Here is a 16,433-nt window from a genome sequence, read left to right as displayed (position 1 = left end):
GTGGTGTGGTAAGTTCCACGTTATTATTATTTTTTTTTAAATACTTAATATATTAATTTATTTACAAATTCATAATTGCTACCTATAGTTTTGTTTGCAAGTGAGTAAGTTGATTCTTTTGGATCATTAAATTATAATGTTAAAAATCTATTTCAATGTCTATGGTAAAACATATGTTACAGTGGCTCACTGGCAGAATATTTACGTTATCTGTACAACATTTGTTTATGTATTATCTGTATTTTAAATTAGCAATAGCAAATAACGAAGAATCGTCACCATCGTATGAGTAGTGCAAAATAAAATGAGAAAAATATGAAACAGATAGTTGCAAACGTTTAATTTTCGCACTGTTTGTTTATTTTAGTGATTGTTTACGTTTAATGTTTACAAAGTTATTGTGTGGCCTTCGATGTGAACAAAATCGATGAAATCGTGGATACAGTAATTCAGACAATATGTGCAGTGGTGATTACGATTGACATCTGTAGTGAAACAAAAGGAAAACGAACTTGAAAAGCTCCGAAAGCATATTAAGGTAAACCTTAGGATTTCGTCATGCAAATTCCCAGATGCTGTCTTTAATCACGTAGCGAAGCCTTTTCATTTCGCCCTTCACTATTCTTTTGTATGTAACACAAACAAGTATCTTTCAATATATTATGTGACCTCCAAATTATAAGATCCGTTTTATGTTGAGTCCTAAAGTATACTCAAAATATAACTAATTAGATAAATAAGTCGAATCGCAATGAATGACGCGTAAACACTTATTGTTCTACTTATCATGTAGGTGAAACTGTATGGTGCTTGCACATCTTAATGATGTGTTATTAGTTAAATTATTGACTATCTCTTGCTACTTACTATGAAATGTTCCTTAGAAGAGATATATAAGAATAAAAATAATTAATGCCAAGTGTTTATTCAGCTGATACTAATGTACAAAACTATGTAATTAAATGTTGAATGTTATTAAAAACTGAAATATTATTCATTGCCATTTATTATATCTTGTCGTTTTAATTTTATTATTATTTTTACCTCCATTTTGTTTTAATATTAATTTTATATTTTTATAACATATTAATGTACACTTTTTTTTTTTTATGCTAATGTGTAATAGTATTTCCTTTCAGCTAAACAAAAATAATGAAGACTGACAGAAAACTGATGATTTATAGAAGTCACCACATTTTTCTTTTTCTTTTAGTTTCAAATGTTACACAGTAGTGTTATAATATATCTGTTTACTTTTATTATTATAAATGATGTAGTTCATAGGTTTTAAAGATTTGTTTTTATTTATTAATTTTTTGAATGTTTCATTTCCTACAGAATGAGTTCAACTGATACAATAAATGTAACAGCACAGCCTATCTCGAACAATACACACGAGATGTTGACTTCTGTGTTCCTGGAGACTCGCTCTGCGCAGGTCATTGCCGGCATATTTGTATGGGCGGCATTATTCTTAACTTGCCAACAGGTAAATTATATTTCCTGATTACCAATAATGTTTGAAAGAAATCATTCGTTATGAATGAGGCTACAAAGTGCTTCCGTAATTAAATTATGAATTCATTATTTTCTTTATAACTGAGGGTTATAGTTTATAGATACAGTGTTATATAAGCAATACCTAGATATTAAAAAAACACAAATATTAACTTAAAATTAAAATGGATACATAAAAATAGAAGGGTTGAATTTTTGTTTTGGTAACCTTAGTTTTATTTAATTTACATAAAGTCTTATTGCAAATATGCCATTTTCAAACTGGTAGCAAAACTATTAAGGTAATATTGTGTTACTTTAATTGGCTACAAATGAAAGATGTCTATTAATTATACACTCTATTGTACACAAATAGATTATACAAACATTCTAAGAAATGTTGATGTGTATGAACATTTTATTCATACACATAATTGTTATTGTCAAACATTCATAATATTTAGTTAATAATAAAGTATGTTGTGTTTTGTAATCTATGTATATAAAAGCGACACCACCAATACACAATACCACTCACCACATTAATCATGAAATCATTAAAATTGGGCAGGTAGGAAGTAGGTTGGCTATAAGGATATAGGATATAGACATCCGCTTAGTTTGTGTTTTCTTAATTTCGCGCGGGTAAAGCCGCAGGTTCAGCTAGCAAATAATAATAGTGTCGCGTTTTAGGAATTGGTAGTCAGGTATTAGGTATAAAAAGTAGCCTATGTCTTTTGGAGTACAAACTTGCTTCATACCATATTAAATCAAATTCGGTTCAGTGGTTTTGCCGTGAAAGAGTAACAGACAGACATTTATAATATTTATAATATTAGTATAGAATTGTTACAATGTGTTCCATTCGATCCATTAGTGTTTATGTTTTACTCTACGTAATAGGGATGTCGTTTATTATATTACATTCTCAGGCGCAACTACGCATGTAAATATAGAATCCACGTCAATTTTATTGAAGCAAGCTTTTTTAATCATCATTTTGAAAGGTATAATAAATCATAAATACATTTTAAAATAATATACAAATTAAATTTATATATCTCGTATAAAATCAACGGACACAAACTCGCCGCTTTATTATCAGCTGTAAAATGTTAGTTCAGCACTGACACTAATGAATACTTACACAGGGGCCCAATTCTAGTAATATATAATATAATATATATATATATATATATATATATAATATAATATTATATATATATATATAATAATATATATATATATAATATAATATTATATATATATATAATAATATATAGGGTTATTCTGATACGTTCCTTATTCTATTCCGAACCAAATTCGATTATTCCTAACAGAGATGAAGAGAAGGGCAACGATAACGTTTCGATTCGATTGCAATAAAATGTTAATATGTTTGTAGAATTGGCGCCCAGCTTATGCTATCGTCGCTACGTTTCACCGTAGTAGTTAGTGAAAGTTATTCTACCAAAGATGGTGATCTCACGATTTAGCAAGTTAATCGGTTATAGCCTTCATTTTTAAAATGTATTATATTTCTATTTTCCGGCATCTTAAATAATGTTATTGTATGAAATTTGTAAATAATTTATAATAAAATTCAATGTCACTGTCAAATGCCAACGTTTAACGAATCGATATATCGATTTTGTTAACGTGCGTTTTTGAAAGTATTTTTTATATCGTATACTATAATCAGTAATAATAAAGAACTATATAGCGGGCTAATTATTTTATGGTTATATTTTTTTTTAATTCAGTTTTGATATTTCCCACGGTTTTAGTTGTATAATTTTAAGCAAGGTCAGTTGAGATTTATATGCATTCAATTATATACTTAATCAAGAACAGATTTTCGCATTTAAATTAAAATATTTTTAAGAAAATATGTTATAAACCAAGCACATCAAAGGGCCCGCTGAAAATAGAACGTATATACTCAGTATTATTGAATATTCTTCTGAGAACATTCGAGAGTCGATACGAGACGCTGTTTTCATTTTGCTCGTGTCCATGATGTCCTTAATGTCAGTTGTCGCAAAACCACTTTAAAACTAGAAACATCTTGTCAAGGTCGTTTAAAGGCTTGAATTTATTACGCAAAATCTGTATCGATGTCGCTATATTCGGATGAATTAATTACGCGGTTTAAATATAGCGTAGTGTTTACTAATATATTAGGTCAAATATAACAGTATTTTACTCTTCGAAAGTCGAGTATACACAAATATCATCCCAAGCATTAGCCGAAGTGGCTGCTAGCATCTGGTATTTATGTGGGTATAAAAATACGACTTGTATTATAAAAATACTTATAGATCTATTCATAATAAATATAATAACAGCGTGATTATTTTGTTCATTGTGTAATAATATGTTTGAAAAAATTAAATTGGCTAAAATATATTTAATTAATTTGCAGTCGTACCGATCGAATCAACAAAATCGTAATCGTAAATAAAACGTAATCGAATCAACAAAAAATATCAGACTAGATCAATAGTTGAAGTAATATAAAACTTACGTTCACCAACTATAGGTCACAGTCGGCCTTGACGGAAAAATAGCACAGAAAGTGCAGTTTTTCTTGAAACTTAAAATTGTTGTAATAATATAGTTCCCATTTATATGAGCACTATTATGTCGAACAATTGTTATCGGCCTTATATTCGCTAAAGAGCCTAATATGTAGGTACATTAGTAATACGGGGTAGTTTTTTGAAGAATTAAGTAATATGTATGTAGAGATCTATTTACTAACGGAGGCCCGAACCTTTACGTTAAAATATTATTACCGACGTGCATTATTTGAACATGTTTACAAAATTATCTTAATGTGCGTGAGATGATTAATACTGCAAAAAAAAAAAACAAATTAGATTATATTTTTTTTTTTTTATTAATTAATATCATGTAGAAGGGCGTGCCATCGTGAGCCAATAGATCGTACGTCGAACATTGTATTATTATTCGTAGGAGATAAGTTCCCATCACATTAATATAATAATCATAGTTGAACACATAAAAGTATGTCGGAAATGGTATTTATTAGTATATTGATAGTACTTTCTGCAATAAAGGTTATTTGAATAATGAATTGATATTTGCGATAAGGTTGATAATTAAACATAATAATGTACGCTTATTTCACGTAGGAATACTCAAAGATTTCAACGTTATCGTCGAGCAACGTGCCTTGTTTTAACAGCTGATAATACGTTATCCTACTTTACGGCGTATATAACAATAATAACTATGTTAGCAAAAGAAAACTTTCTAGGTTTTTATTCATATTTATAATAGAGTACAACGAAAGATACACGCTTCCCACGTCTATATTTGGAACTCAGAATCGCATTATTAATTATATGGCAGTGTAGACCCCTAACCGAAAGGGGCTAGGCAGGCTAAAATTGGGAAATAAAGTATAAAATTAGTTAGTTAATGAAATCGTTGAAGCTAAACATTTCCCCTATGTAATTTCCTAATAAATGTCAGCATCCTTGAGGACATATTCGCGTAATATATTAATAAAAATATCGTAATTATTAATAAAGTTATAAGAAGTTGCTGGTCTTGGGGCACCCAGTTGCTTAATCCGTCCCTGGTGAAATCGCGAAGCGCATCTTCTTATTACTTGGAAATGGTCTACATAAGATTTTTCCAAAGTTTGGGAATTTCGCTATAGTTTTGTTTTATTATTTTTCATTAACATTACAATGTACTTTTTCAAACCGAATCTCCATTTAATAGAATACATTTAACTCAATGGAAAACTTTTTTTTAAGGCTTTCCAGAATTTTACGGTATCTCCACCTGTATACACAATAAGTGTGAAACAGAATAGCCTGTAGTTTTTTTTTCGAGATCCAGTGAGTAAAGTGGAAGTAGTTCAAACTGTAAGTCGTTCAAAACTTTTCTGGTAATACGATGCCATAACAACAGTCTTGTAAACATACGTTTATGTAACTTTGTGGGCCGTTTTCTGACAAATGCCTGGTGCAGTAGTCCGGTTGTTGTACCTTTCGTCAAATAATCGATAAAATGGTCGGATCGATCATTTATATTGCAAGCACTACCTTTCGAACAGACTGAACTTCATGCGCATTAAGTTCCATCTGTTTCCTCAAGTTAAGGGGGAAGGGGGTCTTCTTCAAGTTTACACCATTCTTTGGACTTAATTAAGATTTCCGGATAGAAATAAGGAATCCAGTACTTATTATGTAATGTCAAATTCATTACCAAAATCGAAAAGGTAGCATCTCTTACAAGTGTTAGACTTATTGAGTTTCTGTTACGGTCACAACAGTCAAGGGATCCAACGGGCTGACGCCTGACCTTGCCCAGATGGCATAAACTTGAAGTGTAACTATTCTTAGGCGTACGCTAAAAGTAATTCGCCTGTTGATTGAAAGAGGTTTCGAGAAAATTTTTCTTTTATTTTCATCCTATCCACCGATATGCAGCATATTTAGAATCCGCTGACTCACTAAAACTCCATAATATCAATTTTCAACGTCTTCTTAAAGACGTTGAATATTTTTTGGAGATTCCACACCATCTTTGCAACAAATATAAAGGTGTTACAAAAACTCTAATAGATTGATATTTCGAAGACCTGAATCAAATTTAACAATATTACACTTCATAATAATGTAAAGTTTTGTCTATCATCAAAACAGTTGCCTATAAGTTGTGCGAAATTTAATTAGAGCACTCTTTCGAGAAAAGCCAAGATAGCCAAGCCAATATCTTTTTAGTAAGATAGTGTATATTGTTTCAGTTTGAAAATCCAAAAAAAAAGTATCATTTCTCAATGTAGATTTATTGTATCTATTTGTAGTTCGTTGTCCATTAATTTGTTTACACTTGCTGCTCAATTTAACAATTATTTTTATACACAAAGTAACTACACATTCAAAATGCGTTTAATAATTGAAATATGTTAAATAGTTGTCAGGGTTAATAATTGTAACAATGTTGAGTACATTGTTACATTTATTATTATTATTAAAGATTACGTTTCAATAACAATGTGTGATATTCATTGCAGATTTATCAGCACTTGCGCTGGTACACGAACCCGTCAGAGCAGCGTTGGATTGTACGCATATTGTTTATCGTACCTATCTACGGCTGCTACAGTTGGATCTCGCTTCTCTTCTTTAATGGCAATTCATACTATGTTTACTTTTTCACGGTTAGAGATTGCTATGAAGGTAATTATTTATTTATACAAGAATTTATACTTTTGTAATCAAATTATACACGATAAAAAAATGTTTTGTGTTTGGCCTTAATGTCGAAATATTACACGATTATAACTTTAACGTTTGTGTGGTTAATCTAAATATTTCCAAATTCGAAGCTATATTTATATTGACTTCTAACGTTTATAGTTATTATCTTGTTTTCTAATCAGCCTGGAAGAATATCGAATGTCCCTTTAACCTTTCTCAATACATAAACTGATGCAAATGCGTGAAATGGGGAGACGATTAAATAAGTATATTTCGAGGTTATTCGTTAGAGCCCCTCTGCGGTTTCTTGTACATACAATATTTGTATTAGAAGCCAGAATTTCAGTGTAAGTTACCGCCTGTTCTCGCCACAGACCACAGGACGAAATTCAAATAGAAATTTCATAAATATTGATTGGCGTCGAATATGTCACATAATTCAATGTATTATTCATATATATCTAACTATTTATGGTTTCGTTCAACCATTCCTTTATTTAAAATACTAAATACCATTCAGTAAATAATGAACTACGGTACGTCGAATATTTTCCAGCGTTCGTGATCTACAGTTTCCTGTCCCTGTGCTACGAGTACCTGGGCGGGGAGGGCAACATCATGTCGGAGCTGCGCGGGCGGCCCGTGCGCGCGTCGTGCGTCAACGGCACGTGCTGCCTGTCGGGCGCCACCTACACCATCGGCTTCCTGAGGTTCTGCAAGCAGGCCACGCTGCAGTTCTGTCTCATCAAGCCCGTCTGCGCTTTCATTATCATATTCTTGCAGGTATTTGAAACTCGTCTTTGCAGGGGTAGACTAAGGGGCTACATAATACGGTTATATCAAGTATGATGGTCGGAAAAAATACCGGCCAATAGAAACGTTGAACAGTGATAATATACATCTTCTGCTATCATTATTATATTTCAGTAAATTTACACAAAATCCTAATTAATTATACAATCAAGTCATGACTCATTGCTTCAATTTGTGAAATTCGTTTAAAAATCCGTTTAGTAGTTTTTGAGCGTATCGCATACATACGCGGAAGAAGGACTGATAGGATTTATAAGATATAGTGATTTGTGAATTAACTATAATTTAGGCTTATATAAATATTCATTATATTATGTTGCCATTGTAAAGATTACAATCATATTAGAAATGTTTACAGAAATTAATTTCATTCGGACCATTCAACTCGAACGTTTGTAAGAGGGGGGGGGGGGGCTCTATAAGATTCTAGCATTAAACTCAATAAAATAAGTAACTAGTGAAAATGTTTATAACGAATTTCATTAAATTTGTACATAATTATTAGAATTTTCCAATCTATGAAATATCCATTTGTATCTAATCTGCGATCATGTACACGTGTTCACTGACCATTTACTTAAGCTGTATTTTCGAATGAGTAATCGATACACATAACCAAGTAATTTCTTCTACGTGTGTATTGCGTAAAACAACCATTTAGCAACACAAACTGACCTCTTCCGCACGGTAAATTTTTACATAATTTTATTACATAAAAATACTTAAGTATACAAAATTGCAACACGTAACCAGAATTACTTCATTCATATTCATGATGACTAATATAAAACGAAAAATACTCGTATATTGCAAGAAACCGATTTTATCTAGTTTTGAATTTTTAATGACAAAATGTTACAATTTATTTGTATCACCAGAGTGTTAATTTATCATTATCAATAATATTCTATTATCTACGTCGTCAAAGATAAGAATGATTCATGGCATTGATTTGATTTTACATTTTATTTTATGAACTATTTAGATATTTTTATACTTGTTGATTATTATGAATTTGTACAAAGATAATTTTATTTCTTTATGTATGAATATTTAAAAATGAGTCACATCGCTAATATTGCGTGTATGTAATACGCAATCATGGATATATGAATATCATGTTTATTTATGATGATGATTTTTTATGACCGATTCCTGTCACGATGGAAATTAACCACGGAGATAAGCCAAGTGTGCTGACAATATTCTAGTGCACGAGTGTGTTTGTGCATTCTCTATTCCCACACCTTATAATTTTATGGGACGGCAATCCGATACGATCGAAGACAGATCAGACAAAATCTAGCGTATTTTTGAGCCTGGAGGAAACACCACCAAGTTTTTATTTCAGTTTTTCAGTCAATTTTTTTGAAGAATATTATAAGATTAAATAATTATTTTATACATACTTAAAATAATAACAATTTTATACTTAAAATAATAGAAACACGACTGCTCTGAATTTATAAACAGTGTCAATGGGGATGATGTAAGGATTCTAACGTTAACCCTTTCTAAGGCTTAAAAAGCTACACCCCTTTTGTGGGCTTATGTGTGTCTTAAATAAAAATATATAGTTGTTATTGAAAATGGTTAAATAAAATAAAATATGTTTTTAGGCGGCCGGACATTACCACGACGGTGACTGGAGCCCGGACGGCGGCTACCTCTACATAACAATAGTTTACAATTTCTCTGTGAGTTTGGCGTTGTACGGTCTCTTCTTGTTCCTGGGAGCGACTCGCGAAATGCTAAAACCATTCGACCCAGTGCTCAAGTTCTTCACTGTCAAATCGGTTATTTTCTTATCATTCTGGCAAGGTGAGAATAGCTGCGATATCGAAAAAATATATTTAATTAAAATATTTTCTAATCACTTTTAGCCCATTCACTGCGAACAAAAAATGATCGTAAAATATATATCAACTTACAGGTGTAGCTCTGGCCATCCTCGAGAAGGCAGACGTCATATCGCCCATCATAGACTCCAACGGCGTGCCCACTACGGCCGGTACGGTGTCCGCCGGCTACCAGAACTTCCTGATCTGCATCGAGATGCTGGCGGCCGCCGTGGCGCTCCGCTACGCGTTCCCGGCCGCCGTGTACGCGCACGCGCACCGCGACCCGCACCGCTCCGTCACCATGCAGTCCATCTCCAGCAGCCTCAAGGTGATACGTCCACCCGCTTCGCCAGGCTGTCCGTTCCCCGTTAACTACACGAGATTTTGTGTAAAAATGTATACAAATCCTATCAATTTAATTCCAGGAGACAATGAACCCTAAAGACATAATGACGGACGCGTTCCACAACTTCCACCCACAGTACCAGCAGTACACGCAGTACAGCTCTGGTGAGTGAATGTATTTAGTGTTTGTTGCATGGTTATCTGCTGCCTGATCATTTTTATTTGCCAGTCATTCGACGTAACTAGTTCTTAAATGAATGAATGAATTAAGTAAATCATTGTTCAAGTATTATTTAGTTCTAGTGTAATTCAAGACAATTTTGATGATATTATAATCAAAATTTAGTATTTATTTATTTTTATTTAATTCGACATGACGGGGATTTTAATTAATTTTAAAATATCCAATGTTATGCAATTATTAGTAATAGTGTTGTAGTTAAACATAGGATTTTTATTTCGGTAAGTGAACTAAGTACTCCCGGTAATAGAGGAAGGTATTGTTATTTTTTGGTTTTATTTTCTTTCAGATGTCACTTCCCACCTGCCTTATGAGAAACTATAAGCTCTGCCATAGCTGTGCTCTGCATGAAGTGCATTGCTGTCTGTCTGTCCATTTTATACATATTTAATATATAACAATCATTACTTGATAATGTAACATGCCAATTAAACAACCACAGCAGCAAATTATATAAAAAAAAGATATAAATTGGTTATAGAAATAATAATTGGCAAGTTACATTTTCTTCTGCCGAGCATGGAAACGCCATTTACTCTTCATAGTCTAATCTTAACATTGGGAACAAAAAAAAAAAAACGATGCATTTATAATTGAGAATTATATTTTTATAACGATATAGAATCCTAAAATTTAAAACGCTCTAAATATTTAATGATTTTGTGGTTTTTAAATAATAAAACCATTTACTAGTTTGAGCTATGATTAATGCATTGTAATGTCGGCAATAAAAGAAAAAACATGAAAACGTAAAATGGGATTTGACGAATACCGTCGAAACTTGTTTTCAACTTGAAAGATTTTAGATTTCGGTGCTCGGTTTTAAGACCGTTAATAAAGTGTAAGTTAATTTTTAGTGTATCTTTACTTTTTATAACAATTGTCGAGGTATTTGGCTAGTCCGATTTTAATCGCGTAAATCGGTTTCACACATTGAATTATAGTGAGTAAAAAAAAATACAAAACAAAAAAAAGACCTGCTATTACTACGTGTGACACTGGTTTTAAATGATTAGTTACAGCTTAATAAATAAATAAATGAAATATAAAATAATAAAAACAAAAAAAAATATATTTTTATGTTGTTATTCATTATAATAATAATTAGTTATTTAAGTTCGGACTAATCATTGCCATTTTATTACAGTCGTAGCTATTTAATTTGTACTTAAAGCCTAAATTATATGTTAGTTTTGGGTAGAGTGTAAATGTTAATTTTTCTGTGATTTTTTTTTCTTTTTTGTATATGTTTTTTGTTACTCTTCTTATTAGATAGAGGATTTAATCCAATAGAAAAAGCTAGGCTTGCTTCAGTCGTCAAAACTAACGAATTTGAGTACAGGTTTAGTTTTTTACCAGTAGTTTTTTTTTTAAGAAAGGTAAGTCGAAAAAACAGTTTTCCTGACCAAAGAACCAACTTTTAGCAGGATGGAAATAAAGCACTGGCAAATCTGTTGAATAAATATAAAGCTTTGTATTTACGCAATATGTAAATGTTCTGTTTTTTCTTATTTAAAGTTTAATATAAAGAGTTACATGTAAGTTTAATATTGTGTGAAGATTCAAGATTACTCTAAAAATGTGTTAATGATATTGTCTTTTATGATAGAGATTAAGTTTTAAATCGTAACCATATCAGCTGTGGACAGTTTAAATAAATAACTTTGTACTTGGCATCAACTACACTAATAAACAATTCTATCTATTGTTGTAGTATTTATTTTATATATTTAATTTTAGGAGATGGCCCTGAACAAGGTGAGTTTAAACGTTTTTTTTTTTAAAGCTTTTTATATTTTAGTTGTCAGCATGTTGCTATGTGTGTTTTCATAAATTTTGCACAGACTTGTTATAATATTGGTATTGTTAAAAATATTACAAATACTTAATTATTAATTTACCATTGAAAATCTAATTGTTACAACATAAGGCATCAAAATAACCTAATAAATAAAATATTTCCATTTAGCTTTTGCTTGGTTGTATAACAGAATAACTTAATATGTTTATAAAATATAACAATGACTGAGTTTTTGTTTTTATAATGGTCATTCCATTATCATGTTATGGCTGTAGATGCTGCATTGGTTACCTTGCCACTATTTAAAATATTTATACAGTAGCACTTTAAATTTTTTCGGTAATATAATATTAATCTTGGTTTGGATGTAAATAAAATAATCAATCTTTAGTACTGACTCCAAATAAGGTAAATAATTGTATTGCAACATTTTTACCAAAAACAAATGAACAGCAAAATATACTCTGAGTCTGCGGTCAACGCTCTTTACTGATTGCGTAGTAAAATCTACAATACCTAAAAAAAATTTACAACTGAAATAACGCTAAAAGTTCTTGTTTAGTAAATAATGTAATAAAAAGAGTTCGTTCATTCGGTTTGCGGGAATTTAAATTATGATTGCAAACAATTTTATTTCAGTTGCCGATAGTTTTATTCAAAAATATTCCACAATTAGCAACTGCACATTAAAAGTTTGATCTTGACTCATAATTCACATTACACTATATACGGTTTAGAAGTTGACCAAGCACTCATTGAAATATACATTATAATCATCGCATTAAACACGAGTCAATGACATTTGAATTTCATTTACACATTGTACACAATATTTCGTTTGGAAACGGATTTTTGGGAAACGCAAGATTAGCGGTTTATATTTTTCTATTTAATAAAAAGATAATGAAATTAACTAGGTATAAGTGAGATTACTCAAAACCCTTTCAAAGTAAAATGTACATTAGGATTAGTATTCAACATATAGCGACTTATGCATATAAATAACAGGATTGTTAAGCCTTGCATTGTGAAGTTAGTTAATACAGATTCTACGCAAAATTTTCGTATTTTCGACGAGCATCATTTACCACACAATGCCTTTAAAAATTTAAATTACGTACAATAGGCTATTTGACTGGTTTTTAAAATCCAATTTATATTATTTAGTAGAGGTTAAGGAAACCAGTAAAAGTTGTTCTTTTTTTTAATTCTATTTTATATTTGCTGAAAAATATCAAATTAAAAATTCCATATTTAAATAGCGCGTGAAAACGCTACTTTGACAATATGGCGCTGCAATGGGGTCGGTGACGTCACTTGCCTGTTTTGTAATCTATGGCTTAAATAATCCACATACAGTGGGTAAACGAGGTTAACAAGCAAGTGACGTCATCATAAGCCCGACCAATCAGGAGCGTTTTGTGTCACGTGACAAACGTTTAAAAAAATGCATTTTTATTTATGGATTTTTGAATAAATTAATTATTATTTTCAACTTTCGTTAGTAAATAACCATTTTTAAACTCATAATATATACTGATTACAATAATTGACACTTTATTTTTCGCATTGTCAAATAGCCTATTCAAATCAAATGTATTTTATTCAAGTAAACTTTACAATAAAGCATTTTTGACTCGTCAATGTTTAAACTCTAATACCGTTTCGTAAAACAGTCTAGCGGGAAGAAATGGCAAGAAGCTCGCATAGTTACTTTTCAAATAAAGATACAACATTACAATGCTGTTATTCACAATTATTGTTCAATTAGTCCTGTGATGAAACCCTAGACTAAACCCAGGCGATTTTTTTCAAAAAGTTTTCTTTTAATGAATATAAAATTTATTGAATAATTCAGTCTTAATAAACTTTTTAAATGGTAAATTGATTATGTTTTCCGGTATTATATATGCGTATATCATTTTCCAAAATCATTCTCCGTCCCAAATGCAAGCGAAAGGTAGGGATTACAAGTTTATCCATTTTTCTTGTTTTAATAGTACTTATGTATATCAGCTTTTATTAAATATATTTGTATAATTATAAATTTTCTGTTTCAAAATTATATTATCATAAATATATTGTGAATACGTTAATAGACTTAATTCTTTAACTACGTTCCAAACGAAAATCTATAATCGACTTTGTATACGGAACCAAATTTAGTCGAAAACAATTTTCACGAATCAGGTTTTCGGTTTTATTTAATTAGCATTTATTGTAATATTCATTCGTTGATTTTTCTCTAATATCTTTTAAAATCCGTCACAAATATCATAAACGATAGAGATATTTTTAGTGTGTTATTGTAAAAGTATTATAATAGTTATGAACCATTTTTTACCAAAAAACATAAATGTATGCAATAAATCCGGTTGCCGGTTGTTGTTTAAACTTTCAATCATTATTTTTTTTTATTTATGTATAACATATCTGATAACTTTAAACATTTAGTGATGCGTGGCGCTGGGATTGGCAATCGCGGTTCAGAGGAAGGAGCAGCATTGGCGCCGCGACCGCCGCCGCAACGCGTGGCAACCATCAGTCATGCTACCAACTATCACGAAAAAACAACTCTACTCAGCTCTGATGACGAATTCCAGTGAAATAACAAAAGAATTAACATTTGACGTCAGAATAATTTTGGCGTATTTACAGATCCAAATGCCCACTGTTTAACAAAATGAAAAATAAATAGTGATGTGTAACTGGGTCCTTTTCGATTTCGACTTACCTAAAAAAATCTTTACATCATTGTTTTTTTATGAATTATACAATGCTTTTCTTATTTTGACCAGTGTTTGGTCATTTTCTCTGAACGTTCCTATTATAATTCGAAATTAGGACAAATTCCGTAAACCGACTTTAAAATTATGATAAAATCAGATCTTCCAAAATTTGTAAACGACGATGTCGGCGTGATTAAAACGCGACAAACGTAAATACCAGTGTGAATATAAATATTCGATTATCTTTTTAAACGACGACTATGGCGCGCTACTGTTCTATTGTATAGTAAATTTTAAGGAAGCTCGTAGTTTTATCACACTTAACATCGGTGTACAGATAATCTAATTTAAAAAAATGAAAATATATATTATTTCACTTTTATATCTTGCACTGGGTCATTAAAATAGTTTTATAATATAGTTTCATAGCGTATTTACAATGAAAAAAATGTATCTAAATATAAAATAGAATAAATTTAAAAAAAGATTATCATTGATTACCTTTTTAAAATATTGTCAGCAAAATCTTTTAAACATATGTTTATTTTTATTTGTAGAATAACTAAAGTTATAATTTTTTTATTAAAATAATTGGTTATGTATAATTTATATTTGTTAAATTAAAAAAAAAAAACAGCTTATAATGATATAATAATAGCCACTGCCCAATCTCGAGGTTCTCTGTACAGTTTAGAATTGTAGTCACAATAAAATATTTAATATCCTGCTTATAAAAACATCATCTCGAATAACATATAAATCGATTTTGACTCATTGGATGAAAAATAAAATATCTATAATCTTAGAATTCTCATAAATTGATAGGACCATTCCTGCACTGAACACTTTCTAGATAGCTAATGTATAATATTTGTCTCGATCTGAGATTGGCTTTAATTACAAAACTGCATTGCTTCGCCGTCCAATTAAAATTTCTATGCACTTCCATATTCTTAAATAGATAATATCTAAATACAAATATACCACGTAGACGTTGCTTTCTTTTCATTTTATGCCAAAATTTCTAACTTATACTATAATAATAATAAAAACCGTAATTGTTTTTTTATGATAAATTGTTTTATTGGCTATGATTGAAATAGGTACGTTATGTTGTCGAATAAGAGGAACTGCAAGTGCATGAAATGTTAGACAAGAACGCAATGAGAAAGAATAATTTATGCTGTGGGCGCAAGAATATTGTACAAGTGTATTGTCCAATATTATAATATTACAATATATTATCATATATCTATAAACATGACGATTATTTTTGGTGGTTGACGTTACAGATACAGTGTGTTCAGTTAAAAATTTAATGAATTCTTTAATTTTTGGCAAAAAATGTAAAAAGTTTTAATTAAGTTCTGAGTTAAAAATAATGTGTGAATAATTTTTATGTAACCAGAAAATATATTTATTACAAATGTAATTTAAATAAGTGTCTAATGTACCTATGTATATTCTATATTAAGAGTGTTTTATGACAAAATGCATAAACTTATATGTAAATAATCTTTAATTTGTTATCTATTATAGGTTATGTTGATGTATTATTTTGTGTTAAAAATATACATATATGTTATGAACTAACGTAGAAACTGAACGTAGTGTTTTATAATATAGGTACTTACATTGCATTATATAATTGTCAATTAACCCTATAAAGGAACACCTTAGGGCTTATACGACAATTAATGTGACATTATTCATTAAATAGCCCGATATTTTGTAGATTTTTTAAATTTATTTCTTCATTATCAAATATAAAGGAAATTATTTTTGTAACAAAAATAGAGAAAGACAGACATAGACCAGAACCATTGTTGAAAGAAGATATAAACAAATGAATGTTAGATATATATAAATTGAAATGTTTTAGCTCCAAGTTTTTAAGATTATAAATACCTAATAACATTAAAA

General features: G+C 30.2%; 1 protein-coding gene across 2 annotated transcripts; it reads left to right on the top strand.

Moving 5' to 3' along the window:
* Positions 1-233: 233 nt before the first annotated feature.
* Positions 234-16,433, top strand: LOC113402946 (transmembrane protein 184B). Of its 2 annotated transcripts, none has more exons than XM_026643322.2 (8): positions 234-538; positions 1,339-1,489; positions 6,554-6,719; positions 7,297-7,523; positions 9,173-9,374; positions 9,487-9,722; positions 9,820-9,904; positions 14,236-16,433. In XM_026643322.2, exons 2-8 carry the CDS (start codon positions 1,340-1,342, stop codon positions 14,385-14,387), a joined length of 1,218 nt encoding a protein of 405 aa, XP_026499107.1. In that variant the 5' UTR covers positions 234-538; position 1,339; the 3' UTR covers positions 14,388-16,433. The 2 variants fall into 2 exon arrangements, with proteins under 2 accessions (XP_026499107.1, XP_026499108.1); XM_026643323.2 differs by lacking the exon at positions 14,236-16,433 and adding an exon at positions 10,270-11,686.

This window comes from Vanessa tameamea, chromosome 16 (assembly GCF_037043105.1).
Source record: "Vanessa tameamea isolate UH-Manoa-2023 chromosome 16, ilVanTame1 primary haplotype, whole genome shotgun sequence".
In the NCBI taxonomy this organism is placed as follows: Eukaryota; Metazoa; Arthropoda; class Insecta; order Lepidoptera; family Nymphalidae; genus Vanessa; species Vanessa tameamea.
This window is presented reverse-complemented; position numbering and strand designations above follow the sequence as displayed.

Excerpts from the sequence above, each read along its gene's own strand:
- LOC113402946 (XM_026643322.2), top strand. The coding sequence starts at position 1,340 with ATGAGTTCAACTGATACAATAAATGTAACAGCACAGCCTATCTCGAAC. Across the intron at positions 9,375-9,486 it reads TTTCTTATCATTCTGGCAAG|GTGTAGCTCTGGCCATCCTC; the intron begins GTGAGAATAGCT and ends ATCAACTTACAG. Across the intron at positions 9,905-14,235 it reads GTACACGCAGTACAGCTCTG|TGATGCGTGGCGCTGGGATT; the intron begins GTGAGTGAATGT and ends TTAAACATTTAG.